Raw genomic sequence first — 15,697 nt, 5'->3', positions numbered from 1 at the left:
CTATTAAATCAATAACACAGGTCAAGTCCACAAAAAAAACACTACTGCATGAGAAATCCGGTCATTCTTTCACCCTACAGTCTCAGCCTTTCTCCACTCTCCCAGTCTCCTTTCTCCTCTGGTGCATATTCTGTGCACCATTCACTGAACAAATTAATCCCTCAGAGGCTGCTACCACAAGGCTGAGATGGTCCCATTCACCCACTGTGCGGAGGTGGCTTCTGAGCGAGCCAGAGGTGGACATGACCCAGCGACCCAGCCATAAGCTGCCAGCTCCCGTGCAGAGGCTGGACTGCAGGACCCTGAGGATGATGGTTACTAGGCTGTCAGCGTGCTCAGCCCAGACCGAGCCCAGAGAGGATGAGAAGAGCAAGGGGGACGGGGCCGACCCCAAGGACAGAGGGGGCCGCTGGCCCCAGAGCACAGGCGCTCAGCTGACAGCAGACACCACCCTCTCTGCCCCCTGAGGCCTCAGCGAGACTCCCTCTGGGGGAACCTGACGGGGCTCACGACTGAGCGCCTCATGCGTCCTCTGCGGCTGTACAACCTCAAGTTCTTCCATCACCCTCCGGTCACTTAACTTTTATCGCGTTAGTCATCTGCCCCACAATAGTCTTTGAAGACAAAGATCAGCTGGTTGGCTTCCCAGTATCACACCACAGCACTAGAAGCTCTCAACACGTATTTGATGAACAACGGATGAATGGATGGATGCATGGATGGAAGGACGGACAGACAGACGGACAGACAAATGGCTGGCCCCTGGGAAAACTGTAGCGAAACCCCAATGGGGGGGGACATAGAATAAAGTCCTAATGCCCTAAAACTCACACCGTGCTTTCTAACCCTTAGCTCCCATCCTCCTGGACCTGCTCGAATCCCCCTGCTCTCCCCAGCCCCCAGATCCCGAGGCTCTCCTCCACCCTCCCGCCCTCTACACGAACCCTCCTCTCGCCCAGGTCTCACAGAACACCTACCCTGACCTCCTTCTCTACGAGCACAAACATCTGTGCCACCCAGAGCTCGCCACCCCGCTCTCTGCCCACAACTCCCTCCGGGCTTCCTGGCTTCCTCTGCGGCACAGCCTCGCCAGGAGCCTAGTGTGCACTTCACCCCCAGGCAGATGCTCCAAAACCTTGTGCTGACTAAGGAGACTTAGTTCTGCTTTTTAGACGTGGCCCCTCCAAAAAAAATGCTAACTAAAGGAAATCTGTTTTCATTTTTAATCTTATTTTTGAATTAAATTTTAAATTAAAATTAAATTAAATTTAAATTTAATTTAAATTTAATTTAAATTAAAATTTTCATTTTTAATTTTAATTTTATTAAGTACTTGGTACTTTTCCCTCAACTCGCATGCTAATGAATGACTATTCCTTCTAATAAAGTGGTTCTCGGATGGAGAATGTGTGTGTTCATTAGTAACCCACTCATGTCTGACTCTTTTGTGACCCCCATGGACTGTAGCCTGCCAGGCTCCTCTGTCCATGGAATTCTTCAAGCAAGAATACTGGAGTTGAGCTTCTGCAGGGAATGTTTGACGGGAGGATTCCTACATGCTGTCTCTCATGAGTCCTTTGTCCCTCTTCAAGCAGAACAGCACGCTGCTCCCAGGGCCTGAGGTCACTGTGTGAGGCAGGCTGGGGTCTCCTTTAGTAAACATTCTCCTTAGGACAAAACTGCTTAATCTCCTTCCCCTTTCTTGAGATATGGATTGTCTCCTGGCCTTGTGACTAACATTACCCCTTGTTCCCTTGGTAACGGTTGCTGTACGTTTGGTTTTCTGATCTCTATCATTCCCGAAAGAAGTTTCTTGTACCACAGCCTATATATACTCATAGAAAAATCCTTAAAGCACCTTTGCTCCATCAGAGCTTAGGTCCCTGTGTCTTTTTTTTCTCTCTCTCTCTTTTTCTGGCTGATTCTCTGGAGCGTGGAGACTGTCGTGCTCACTTTCCTGCCCGGGCTTCTAAGACCCTCTCGAGAAGGCACTTTGTGCCTTCACCCCCTCGAGAGGGCGCCTGGTGCCTTTGTGAGCGATGCAAGTCCTGTGTCAAGGGCTTTATTCGTCCTCTGCGTAAACCAGGGAATATCAGCCTCTTTCTCTCTTTTACTTTCTTATCGTCGACTCCATAGCACCAGGTTCTGGTCCATTAAAGGACCCCAACAAGTTTCCATTCCCTTCTCCAGGGAATCTTTCCAACCCAGGGATCGAACCCAGGTCTCCCGCATTGCAGGCAGATTCTTTACCATCTGAGCCACCAGGGAAGCCCTCTCCAATGGAGGAGGGAAAGGGTATTTTTCAAAGGGGACATCTGTCTGTAGACATCTCTGGTTGTCATGACCTGGAGGGGGAGAAGCTACTGGTATTTAGCAGGTAGAGATCAGAGACGCTGCTAACATCCAACAGGGCACAAGCCAACTCCGCAACAAAGAATTTTTTACTGTAACATCAAAAGGGAGAAGCCCTATTCTAACAGCCCTATTTTTTAAAGCTCCTATTTGTGAATTTATATATATTTTAATAAATTCCAAAGAAAAAAAATCAGAAAAAATTCAATGACTTTTCAAACATCACAGAGTGATGCTCCAGAGAAAACCTGAGGCAGAGACGTGAATGGTGTTCTAGTGCCCCTGTGCTGCAGATCTCAGAGCAGGGGAGCTGGCAGAAAACACAGGAAGTAGGTGGAGGAGCCAGACGGGAAGAAGGATGGGGAACAGAAGATTGATGTGGCTGTCTAAAGTCACTGGAGATTTTTTTTTTTTTTTTGCATTGGGGTATAGCTATGACAAACCTAGACAACGTATTAAAAAGCAGAGACATCACTTTGTCAACAAAGGTCCATACAGTCAAAGCTACAGTCTTTCCAGTAATCATGTACAGATGTGAGAGGTGGACCATAAAGAAGGCTGAGCACCAACGAATTGATGCTTTCAAACTGGTGCTGAAGAAGACTCTTGAGAGTCCCTTGGGCAGCAAGGAGATCAAACCAGTCCATCCTAAAGGAAATCAATCCTAAATATTCATTGGAAGGACCGATGCTGAAGCTGAAGCTCCAATACTTTGCCACCTGATGTGAAGAACAGATTCACTGGAAAAGACCCTGATGCTGGGAAAGATTGAAGGCCAAAGGAGAAGACGGGGGGAGAGGATGAGACAGTTGGATGGCATCACCAACTCGATGGACATGAACTTGGGAAAACCCTGGGAGATGATGAAGGACAAGAAAGCCTGGCATGCTGCAGTCCGTGGGGTCGCAGAGTTAGACACGACTTAGCAACAGAACAACAACACTAGATGATTAAAATGTTGTGATAGCTTCAAGTGAACAGTGAACGGACTCAGCCATACATGCATGCGTATCCATTCTCACTCAAATTCCCCTCCCATCCAGGCTGCAACATAACATTGAGCAGAGTTCCCTGTTCTATACAGTACATCCTTGTTGGTTATCCGTTTTAAATATAGCAGTGTGTACACGTCCATCCCAGACTCCCTGACTATCCCTTCCCCCCATCCTTCCCTGCTCAAGCAACCATAAGTTCACTCTCTAAGTCTCAGGTCAACAGCGTTCTTAAAACAAAGATAGAGTAGGTTAGACCAACCTCTCATCAGGAGTCATCATTCTGACATAAGATTTGCCAAATCATAGCTATGTATTCATTACTTAGTTTTAAAATACTCAGTGAGTGCAATAACTAAGTACAATAAACAACATTTAATCACCTTTATACTAAAATGTGAAATGTTTTAACCTTCAAATGTTACATAAAAAGAACATGACTAAAACTCCAATATGTTACAAGACAGGCTAACCCATTGATAACAACAGCAAATTAAAAAATAAATCACTTAAATTATCTAGATACTCATATTAATATTTTTTCTGTTAACTGAAATAAATGACTTTAGAGATACGTTCCCCACCAGATTTATTTAAAACATTTTAACTTTCCCCTCCCCCACCTACTAAATGTATGTATACTCACATTCACTTGAACTTGGATGGACCAGTCACCAAGTATTGGATGGGAAGATAACTGGAAAGTTTTGGAAACGACTCCAAGATCACTTTTTTCTGATAACCACTGTTGGATCAAATTTGACTTGGGATCCTATAATGAAAACCATGTACGTTAACTATATAAAACCTGCCATGGACATGTGGATCCTACCTGGTTACAAATAAGGTCCCGCAGTACCCCCAGGCACATGCAAAATGGGGGAGCTCTTGGAAAATGCCAGCTCTATATTGGGCAAACTCTGGGAGATGGTGAGGGACAGGGAAGCCTGGCATGCTTTAGTCCACGGGGTTGCAAAGAGTCAGCCACAACTTGGCAACTGAATAACAACAAAAATACTACCAAAAAAGGCAAATAAAAGTTAACTTTTTCATCATATTCTCCTGAGCATATCTTTATTCTGCTCTGCCTTTTAATTCTGGACACCGTATTTCCTTCCACATGAAACACTACAACACGTCCATCTCCAAAACCATGCTTGCTGCTCTTGCTGTAAAATAAAATCCCATTGTGGGGATAAGAGGCCCGTGTGTCTGGCACTCAGCCTTCTCACGATCACTCACACATCATTCAGTCACTATGACTCTCCTCCAGAGTCGGATTAGCCTCACATGATGGCTGAGAAAAGTAGCCCCCTGAGAGGTCAGATAAGCCCTCAGCCATAAACAGCTGATCTAATGTCAGGGCACCAACACATGATGAAATTGAGGCTTCGAACCTATGTGTCTTTTAATTCAACAAAAGTATGTCACGAAGGTGCTTAACCAGGAGGATGCATGAAAAACACCTGAGTCTTCCCAGGCTCTCCCAGACCACGTCCCCGTGCGCAACATCCATCCAACCCAACCCCAGCCCTATCCCTTTCACATCTCTGCAATTTATCTCCTTTCCATCCTCACATTCAGCCACCACTTTCTAACTGCTGCAGCTCATCTCTCTCCCCTAGTCTGGCCCCGCCAATGCATTTTCCCCGCTGCCAAACACAAACCTGAGACCGAGGCACGGTGGCGGAAACGCCTGGCACAGCTCCTGGCACGTCACAATAAACAAACATTTGCTATAAGCACAACACTAGACCGCCAAGTAACGACGACTCCTGCTTGCCTACAGAATGAGAGCTACATTCCTTTGCATAGTTTTTTGTTGGGTAGTTGCTAATTCATGTCCACCTGTTCTGTAACCTCATGGACCATAGCCCACCAGGCTCCTCTGTCCATGGGATTTCCCAGCCAAGAATACTGGAGCAGGTTGCCATTTCCTCCTCCAGGGGATCTTTCTGACCCAGGGACTGAATATGAACCTCCTGCTTAGCAGGCTAATCTGCCAGGGAAACCCTTGCACAGTTTACAGGGCCCAGTAAGCTGACCCCAGCTACTGTTCTAGGCACATCTTCCTCCCAACACATAGATTTGATTGTAATTTGCTCCAAATGCCAGTGTACATAAGCCTCTACAATTGCTGCACAGAAGGCCCTCCCTTCCTTGTCCAGCTGCTGAAATGAGCTCCAAATTCTTCCTTCTCCACACGCCTCCAACAGGCAGAAGCCACCACTTCCTGGAGAAACCTCAGGACATCCGGAGTTCACCCTTCTTGACATGTTATTAGTGCTCAAGGCTCTCACTCGCTATCTAGGTTTTTTGGTGCTTTTGTCCTTGTTACTTTGGGGTTTGGTGTTTCTCTGTTCCCTGGACTATGAACTCCTGGCAGTAGGGATCAAATATTTCTCCATTCTTAATTCCTACGCTGTGACTCGAGGTGGCGTTTGGGTCAGAAGAAATCTCTCTCCTCCACCAGGAGACAGTGTGAAAGTCAGGGTGAGAACAATGCTGACCACTGAGTAAGTGGTCTAGTAAGGCAGAAACCAAGTGTTAAAACCAAAGACCACAAGCAGGTCAAGAATCAGAAGGTCACCACGCTTGGCAAGCCCTGGCACAGGCACTGCCATCAGAGCTGGCTCTCCCACCCACTGCCAAGGCATGACACCCGGAGCTCAAAGGATCAAAAATGAAAAGCTAATACAGAAAGCTAATAAATACATGCTGTCAAATAATTAAGGAAATGCAAGTGAAAACAATGAAAGGCCATTTTTCTTCTGTCACACTGACAAAAAGAAAAAATAATTCCCAGGGTTGCTGAAAACGTAGGCAAAGAAACGCGTACAGTCCACTGATGTATTATTTTGGGGAAGGCACCCATTTTTCCCACAGCCCTACAAACAAAGGAAACCCACACTGAAGGCTTTGATGACCTAGAGGACCTAGAGGGTTGCGTGTGAAAGAGATAAATCTCTCTCGTTTCCCAGGCCAGTCTAGGACCTGGGCATGTCACCAACCAGGAAGACACGAGAACGGAGAATGGAGAAAGGCCAGAGGTCCTCCCAGGGCACACGAGGATCTGAACAGGTGCACCACAGCAGAGCACTTGCACGTGGTCACTTCCACATGGGACGCACCCAGCACAGCAAAGTGTGATGTGAACAGTGGCCCTGTGGCAGACGGAAGAGTCATGTGGCTGGAGACGCAGGGAGAGTGGTCCCCGCGCTCTCTGAGTCACCTCCGCACGGCTCGGGCTCTCCGTCAGCTTCCTCTGCACAGCACAGTGCCTGCTGCCTGTGCCACACCCTCTCAAGCAATAAACTCACCCTGGCTAGAGAAGGCAGGGATCTCTGCCACTCTCCGGAGTCCCGGGTTATGCACAAGGTGGCTCAGTGGCAGAGGATCCCCCTACCAGTGAAGGAGACAAAGGTTCAATCCCTGGGTTGGGAAGATCCCCTGGAGAAGGAAATGGCAACCCACTCCAGAATTCTGGCCTGAAAAATCCCATGGACAGAGAAGCCTGGTGGGCTACAGTCCATGGGGTTGCAAAGAGTTGGACATGACTGGGCACAGCACACACACATTAAGTGTCTAGCACGTAGAATTAAAGAAATGTGGTGGCCCCTCGTCTGGCCAAGGATGAGGTTCTGGGTTTGCCACCACTGCACAAGGCCAAAGTGTCAGAGCCCAGCCACAGACAGGATGGACCCCAGGCCAGCCGCCATGCCCACAAGACCATCCACCTGCTCCAGAAGCAACAACGTCACGAGGAAGGGCAGCCAGGGTAGAAAACAGCGAGCCGGTGACCATCACACTATTGTGCTCAGTCACCTCAGTCGTGTCCGACTCTTTGCGACCCCGTGGATTGTAGCCCTCCAGGCTCAGAGCTCTGTCCACGGAATTCTCCAGGCAAGAATACTGGAGTGGGTAGCCATTCCCCTCTCTGGCGGATCTTACCGATCCAGGGATCGAACCCACGTCTCCCGTGTCTTCTGTACTGCAGGCGGATTCTTTACCCACTGAGCCACCTGGGAAACCCCCAGTCACACTGTTCAAGACACTTATATTTCCATTGTGTAAGAACAAACTGGCTGGAGGAGATCAGAATTAGGAGGAAGAGGCTTATATTACCATAAATAGGTCCCTGAAGCCCCTTTGCTTCCTGAGAAAGCCAGTCAGTAGATCAGGGGAAATAACCAACGATCCCAGAAAAACACCGAAGTGCCTGAATATGCTATGATGGTCAATAATTTAGGTACATCCTAGAGTGAGTCATTCTTGGCTGGGCAACATGGGCCCCCAACAGTTGGCCTCGTGTAGATCCAAGATGCATTCTCCACACTCGCCTGCAGGGTGCGCTGTGCTAGCAAGTACAACTTGGTCCACATCAGGGGCTCTCACTACACTAAAGACTTAACTTTTTTCTGGGAAATTTTTCCAAGAAAAATGTAGGAAATATCACAGCCTGGTGAACTGGGCCCAAAGGACTGTTTTCAGAGGGAGGAGGGCAGGGTCCCAAACACCGTGGGTTCCTGGTAGAATTTCAGTCTAAATTCTCCTCCCCAGGGCTTCCCTTGTGGCTCAGCTGGTTAAGAATCTGCCTGCAGTGCAGGAGACCTGGGTTCGATCCCTGGGTTGGGAAGATCCCCTGGAGAAGGGAAAGACTACCCACTCCAGTATTCTGGCCTGGAGAATTCCATGGACTGAGGGAAAGGTTACCCACTCCAGTATTCTGGCCTGGAGAATTCCATGGACTGTACAGTCCATGGGGTCGCAAACAGTCGGACACGACTGAGCGACTTTCACTTCACTTGACCAAGGAAGCCCCCCGTCAGCCAGGCCAGCGGGATCCCTCAGAACCAGAAGCAGCAAGAGGAAGGTCTCTCCATGTGCTTCCAGGAAAGACGAACATGTCAGGCCAAGTCCAAAATCTGAGAAAGGAGCCCAACGAATCCACAAAACAGAATCAGCAGGGTTCCTTCTGGGTTAACACCTGGAACAGACCATTTACCCAGAGCTGACTTTTATTCAACTGAGATAGAAAACAGGCAGATCTAATGTAAACAACCAGACACAGACAGACATTCACTTCTGAACCCTCCTTTTACAAAAGATGGACAAAGGATGACGGACAGTATGAATGGCATCCATTAACTCCATTCAGAGAGTTATATGAACTTAGAAATGCTGTTCACTATGGCGACCTGCTTTATTCCAACACAGCAAAGGCAGAAATTCACAGAGCTGCAAATTCTGAAATAATACCAGTGCCATTCAAGAAATATGCATCGAACATGCCAACCCATGTGGTATTTGCTACAAACATATCTTAGCTTGAAGAGAGTCCCAGCAAACTGGGATGAGTTGCTCACCCTATTTCTATGCCATTGATCAAATGTCTAATATTCTCCTCAGCTTACATGTAGAAAACCAGGTCCACCTGGATCTCAGCCATCTTCAGCTTGGTTCTCACCAGAAAGCACTCGGTCTGCTAACCACACTGCTTTCAGAGCTTGGAGTGTTCCAGCAGCAGAGGCCAAAGACTTCTTGCCAGAAGGGGCTCCTATAGCTAATGTTTAGTGAGCATGTTCTATGTGCTGGACATAGTTCTAAATGCTCTACTTGAGCCACCTCACATAATCCTCACAAAAGTAGTAGTATTTTTACACATTTTACAAATAAGGAAACCAAGAATCAGAGATGTTGATTCATTTCCTGAAGGTCACAGAGCTAACACATCTAAGCACTTCTTAGAGCACAGAGTGATCCTTCTAAAACGTGAAGTCAAATCGTATCATTCCTCTCCTCAGAATTCTGCAGGGAATTTTCATTTCCTTCACCATAAAATCCAAGGTCCATATCATAGTCAAGAAAATCCCATACAGCCCCTCCTCCAGTCAACCTACTCATACCTGACTTATCTTCTAATATTGTCCCCTCACTTCCTGGGAAATAGTGCACTGCTAGTTCACTCCCCCAATGGCCCTAACAAGTTCCTACCACAGGGCCTTTGCATATGCCATTCCCTCTGTTTGCAGAGTCTACTATTTCCTGCAGGTCTCTGTTTCAATAGGACTTCTCTAACAACCCTGTTGAAAACAGCAAACACAAGGTCTTTCCCTCTCTTTCACACATACATAACACTTATTTCTTTTTATATCTATGTGTATGTTAATTTATTATTTGTCCACTACCCACCAGGATACAAGATCAATGTGAGCAAGTACTCACCCTCTGTATCGAGGACACAGAGGTTTAACAAATGTTTGACAAATGAATTAATCAATGAAGAAACTGGGACCAAAGCCCAAGCAGGCTGACTCTGGAGCCTGAGCTCTTAACCCATGCTCTACCATCCCCTACCTAGGGAAACCGCCCCACGTCAGGAAAGGAGCTTAGCCACGTGAATCCTAAGTCGTCCCAGGACCAACAATGTCAGCAGAACTTCCAAGAGAGCTCCATGAGATGGCCTGAACCCCCAGTTTCATTTCCACCTGGCACTCACCTTAATTAGAATGTTTAAAAAGGTCTTGTAAGGCTTAAAATCAGAGAAGAGTGTAACAACACGAAACTTCACTTCCTGCTTTGGTTTATATAGGGGCTTGTCTGTTTGAATGAAGACAGTCATTCTCTTGGTCTCGAATGATAAGCGTGTACTATTCGAGAATAAAATCTCATCCTGGGCACGTCCGGTGACACGGAGCTCATACATCTCATCGGCACTGTTCAGAGGTAGCTAAGGGAAAAATAAAAAGACATCATATGTATCAAAGTCTCATCGCTTTACCTCAAAAATGTTTTTAATTGTAAGTTAGAATTGACGTTTTAAATATATAGTATTATCAAAAGTAATTGCAACATTGAAAAATGTGCCCCTCCTGGGCACCACAATTAAAAAATTTGTTTTCCCTCTTTCAACACCCTGGGGTTTGCTCTCTAGTTAAATCTCCAGGTTCCTGGACTGCAGGAGCCTCGCCCCATAGCCCTGTCAGCAGTCACCTTCTCACTTCCTATTCCAAGTACGAACTCTTCTGCACGTACAGTCACTGTGAGTCAGAACACCCTTCAGCATTCACTTCCGTGCCTTGCCCTGTCTGAGGCAGCCCAAAGGCACATTTGCACAAGACCGGTCTTCTTGCCATTCTCTCTCCAGGATCTCTTACCTGTGCCAAGATGCACTCCCTTGCCCCACCTTGTGCATCGTGCCATAGTCCTGGTCCATCTGATGGCACTGATATTGTTACTGTTTCTGTCACTAGTGGAAATCCTACCTTCTAGCATTGACAGACCAGAAGCCACACTCAGCAACTTACACACGCTGTGTCGTTCCACTCACAACCCTTCAGGGGGATGCTCTAACAAATGCCAGGTTACAACCAGGAACCTGGGGGCTTGGAAAAATGAAAGAAGTTGCTCCAGGTCACTGGCTGAGATTCAGACCTGGGATGAGCCATAACAAGAGCCTTCGTGCGGTGGTTTTAAAATACGTCCACACTGCTATATCTAAAACAGAAACCCAAAAGGGACCTACTGTCCAGCACATGGAACTCTGCTCAACGTTATGGGGGAGCCTGGTTGGGAGGGGAGTTTGGGGGAGAAATCCATCCATGTATCCAACATGTGTATGTATGGCTGAGTCCCTTTCCTGTTCATCTGAAACTATCATGAGGTTGCTCATCGGCTATAGCCCAACACAAAATAAAAAGTTTTTTTAAAACAAAACATGTCCAAATATTCTTTGACCCTCCTCCTTGCAAAAGTGGGAGCCTAAATCTCCAGTGACCTGCTCCTCAGGAGTGGAATGAGGCTGCGTCGTTGACAGATACCCTCTGCCTGGTTCTCACTTTCTCGGATCCGAGGCTCTGGGGGAAGTCAGTCCCACATTGCAGGCAGATTCTTTACCAGCTGAGCCACAAGGGAAAGTAAGCAGGAAAATATACATTCCAGGGGCCAGCATATCATTTGCTTGTATATGCCACAGATTTATAAACAGCTCATTCTTTAAAAATATGGGATTAGATGGAATGTCTCTCCATGATTTGGGTATCATTTTTAGTGGCACAGAGGCCCCAGAACAGACAGTAGATTAAAGTAGTATTAGTGGCTCAGTCGTGTCCAACTCTTGGAAACCCCACGGACTGTAGCTCGCCAGGCTTCTCTGTCCATGGAATTCTCCAGGTAAGAATACTGGGATTGGTTGCCATTCCCTTCTCCAGAGGAATCTTCCCAACCCAGAGATCGAACCCAGGTCTCTGCACTGCAGGCAGATTCTTTACCATCTGAGCCACCAGGAAAGCCCCAGTGGATTAAAGACTTATACCAAATTAATGATGCAGAGGCCTGCAACTAAAGACTTACTAACCACGAAGAGTCAAACAGTTAGAGAGTTAGAAGTGACACAAAAGTGTCCAAGGACTTTTCCTGTTTCCTACTCCATCCTCCTTCGGGGAGTTGATACACAAGAGGAGACAGTACTGACTCTCTGCTCCTTTCAGTTACCCTAATTCTCTTTTTCAAACCTCGCCTGGTAGAAATCCCACCTCCTCATATGTAAAATTTGGGCAATGTAGGAGCCTCAAAGCCTCGGGGCTGACCCTAGGGCTGGAAAGTCAGAGATGACAATATGGACTTGTCAGAGTGGACCTGGGGTGTCCCCATGAACCAGGGGGCATTCCTGCAAGGTCCAGGGTGTCACCTGTCACTGTCACTCCGGGTGTCAGTACAGACCTTGGCCCTCCACTGGTAACGGTGGAGGGACATAGTGATAGGATACTGAAGAAAACACTGGGGATGTTAGGCAATCCTCATGAAAGAGTCATGCCGGACCTGCACACTCAGTGGTAACCTGCTTCGGATGGTGGTGAGGATCAAAGGTGGTAAATCTCTTGAATCTCCTGGTAAACTGCCTCCCGCCTTCTCCCTCAATTACTGAAAAGAGTTCCCAGAACTGGTAATAAAGGGGTTCCTTTTCTCTTACACAAGAACCAATTATTTACCTACAGAAACTTTGGATCCTATGTGTTCAGCTGAAGTCACAGGACTGGGGAAAGACGTGGTTCCCAGAGACAGACACTGTCTGACAGCAGGATGAGAGGCTGGGGGTGTACACTCCCCAGGACTTAGATCAACAGAATATCAACCAGCACCTGAGTTGAGCACTGTTGATTCTCAGTTACGCTAAGTCTATTCTGGGTGTACATCAACACAAACTCTCCAGGCAGATGGCAGCTCTCCACCCAGAATACATGACAGAGGAATGCTCAGAAAGTTCCTGATGGACAATAAATGGATTCCTGATTCTAATCTGGCCCATCTAAAACCATCTCAGCTTCTCTGGAAGATTAACCGTCTTAAGAAAACTGAGACAACACAAGAGTATTTAATACTACTTTATTTCACTAATAACTCCAGTTACCAAAAGTAATGGCACTTTCAAATAACTTTCTAAATAAAATTGAGAAACTTAAGATGATAGTTTCTATTTTAAAATATATTAGTAATTAAACATTAAAAGCATTCTAATCTTATTAGGTTGGGACTAACATATACATACTATTATATGCAAGTTGGGGCTTCCTGAGTGGCTCAGTCGGTATAGAATCTGCTTGCAATACAGGAGACCTGGGTTCGATCCCTGGGTTGGGAAGATCTGGAGAAGGAAATGGCAACCCACTCCAGTATTCAAGCCTAGAGAATTCCATGGACAGAGGCTACAGGCTACAGTCCATGAGATCACAAAGATTCGGACATGAACGTGCAACTTTCACTTTCATATGTAAGATAGATAATCAACAAGGACCTACTGTATAACACAGGGATCTATACTCAATATTTTGTAACAATTTATACGGGAAAAGATCCAATAAAGAATAAATATAAGTATATGCATACGTGATTCACTTTACTGTACGCCTGAGACACAACATTGTAAATCAACTCTACTCCAATATAAAATTTAAAAAATTTTAAGCATTTTAATTTTAAAAGCCACTCCCTCATTTTAAGCTTTATTACACAGAGAACAACAGAAACTTTTTCTAGCATATTTTATACAAAAAACAACCTTTATGTTAAGCATAAATTGCTTTTTTTATTTACTTCTTATTGAAGGCTGATTTTACTATATCAGAAGCAGAAACAATGAGCCAGTCAGATATTAAAAACACATGTTTCAATACAGCCAAAATATTCATATTTTGTAGCAAAAATTCATGAGGACTTTAAAAACTAATTTTAAATATTATATTTGCAAACAGAATACAAGCACGCTTTTAAAGACAGGTCTATTTTCATTGAAAACTCATAAAAATGCAGAACCTTCTATTTTTGCCAAGCATTATCAAATTTTCCCAGACACTTTATGACTAAGTCTTTAAAGTTCTGTTTTACTAAAAAAGGATCTAGTCCTAAATACAAGCTCTAGTAAAATTTTCAACAGGTAATTGTTATATCTACATACAACAAAAAAAAATGTTACAGACAAATATGAGACATTGGGGTGAGCATTTCACATAGTTAAGACTTTAAAGAAAAAGAGTAGGGTTTCCCTGGTGGTCCAGTGATTAAGAAACCACCTGCCAAGGCGGGGAGCACGGGTTCAATCCCTGGTCCAGGAAGATCCCACACGCCTATGTGCAACTAAGCCTGCGTGCCGCAACTACTGAGCCTCCTCTGCAGAGCCTGGGCACCCCAACAAGAGCAGTAACTGCAGAGAGAGGCCTGCGCACCCCGTCTAGACAGCAGCCCTCGCTCGCTGCAGCGAGAGAAAGCCCGCGTGCAGCAGCAAAGACCCAGTGCAGCAAAAATAAACTTAATTTTTTTTTTTAATTTAAAGAATAACAGTGGTGAAATTTGCAGCTACTGATAAATGGGATGAGTACAGCTTAGAGGGGGGTTACTGGAAATCCAGCCCCAGTGCTCTGGTCCCACCCACACGCCTACTCCTGCCAGTCTTACCACCCTCTAGCCAGCGCAGCTGTGGACTTCTTTGAGGAAAGCAGTTACTGTGCTTCAAGCTGTTCTTCCTGAGCTTAAATCTCACTCCCTTCCGCTACCAGACAATTAAGTCACACAGGATTTATTTTAATCTTCTCATTGTAATACTCTTTCAACAGAGTTAGGGACACGGGCATGGGGAGTCAGCACCTAATGTCTGAGGTCGTATTAATGCAGTCTAATATCTTATTGCCATTAAGTTTGGGGTTTTTTTTAACCCCGCTCTGCCTATTTATGCCTTCACTTCCCCTGCCCCTACTTTCTATTATTACAGCATATATTTCTTAGTAAGGTAAGTACAAACATACTAGGTATGAAATATAACAGTTATGAGAGGAGTATGTCAAGGCTGTATATTGTCACACTGCTTATTTAACTTATATGCAGAATACATGATGTGAAATGCCAAGCTGGAATCAACATTGTCGGGAGAAATATTGGCAGTCTCAGATACACAGATGATACCACTCTAATGGCAGAAAACACAGAAACTAAAGAGCCTCTTGATGAGGGTGAAAGAATAGAGTGAAAAAGCTGGCTTAAAACTCAACACTCAAAAAACTAAGCTCACGGTCCCATCACGGTCCCATCACTTCATGGCAAACAGATGGGGGGAAAATGGAAACAGTGACAGATTTTATTTCTAGGGGCTTCAAAATCACTGCAGCCATGATTTTAACAGTGACTGCAGCCATGAAATTAAGAGACACTTCCTCCTTGGAAGAAAAGCTATGACAAATCTAGAAAGTGTATTAAAAAGCAGAGACATCACACTGATGACAAAGGTCTATACAGACAAAGCTACGGTTTTCCCTGTAGTCATGTACAGATGTGAGCGTTGAACCATAAAAAAGGCTGAGCACTGAAGAATTGATGCTTTCGAACTGTGATGCTGGAGATTCTAAGTGTCCCTTGAACTGCAAGGAGATCCAACCAGTCAATCCTAAAGGAAACCAACCTGAATATTTATTGAAAGGATAGATGCTGAAGCTGAAGCTCCAATATTTTGGCCACCTGATGCAAAGAGCCAACTCACTGGAAAAGACCCTGACGCTGGGAAAAAATGAAGAAGGAGAAGGGGGTGGCAGAGGATGAGATAACTAAATAGCAACACTGACTCAGTGGACATGAATTTAAGCAAACTCCAGAGACAGTCAAGGACAGGGAAGCCTGGCATGTTGCAGGCCATGGGGTGGCAAAGAGACTGATGCAACTTAGAGATTGAACAACATCAAGGACTTTTTATAACAGGTTGTTTGTGCTCAGCCACTCAGTCGTGTCTGACTCTTTGCAACTCCATGGACTGTAGCCCACAAGACACCTCTCTGGCCATGGAATTTTCCAGGTAAGAATACTGGAGCAGG

The 15,697-nt window shown here is 45.7% G+C and overlaps 1 protein-coding gene across 1 annotated transcript in view; it reads right to left on the bottom strand.

Moving 5' to 3' along the window:
• Positions 1-15,697, bottom strand: part of CD109 (CD109 molecule) — a 133,232-nt gene that overhangs the window by 93,350 nt on the left and 24,185 nt on the right. Inside the window, exons 4-5 of the mRNA XM_065911293.1 lie at positions 9,844-10,074; positions 3,991-4,116 (exon numbers count right to left, since the gene is read on the bottom strand). Of these exons, the coding sequence (XP_065767365.1) occupies positions 3,991-4,116; positions 9,844-10,074 (357 nt within the window). The remainder of the gene's footprint in view (positions 1-3,990; positions 4,117-9,843; positions 10,075-15,697) is intronic.

The sequence above is a fragment of the Muntiacus reevesi genome, chromosome 19 (genome assembly GCF_963930625.1).
Source record: "Muntiacus reevesi chromosome 19, mMunRee1.1, whole genome shotgun sequence".
NCBI lineage: Eukaryota > Metazoa > Chordata > Mammalia > Artiodactyla > Cervidae > Muntiacus > Muntiacus reevesi.
Note: the sequence above shows the minus strand (reverse complement) of the source record. Positions and strands in the feature narration are given on the sequence as shown.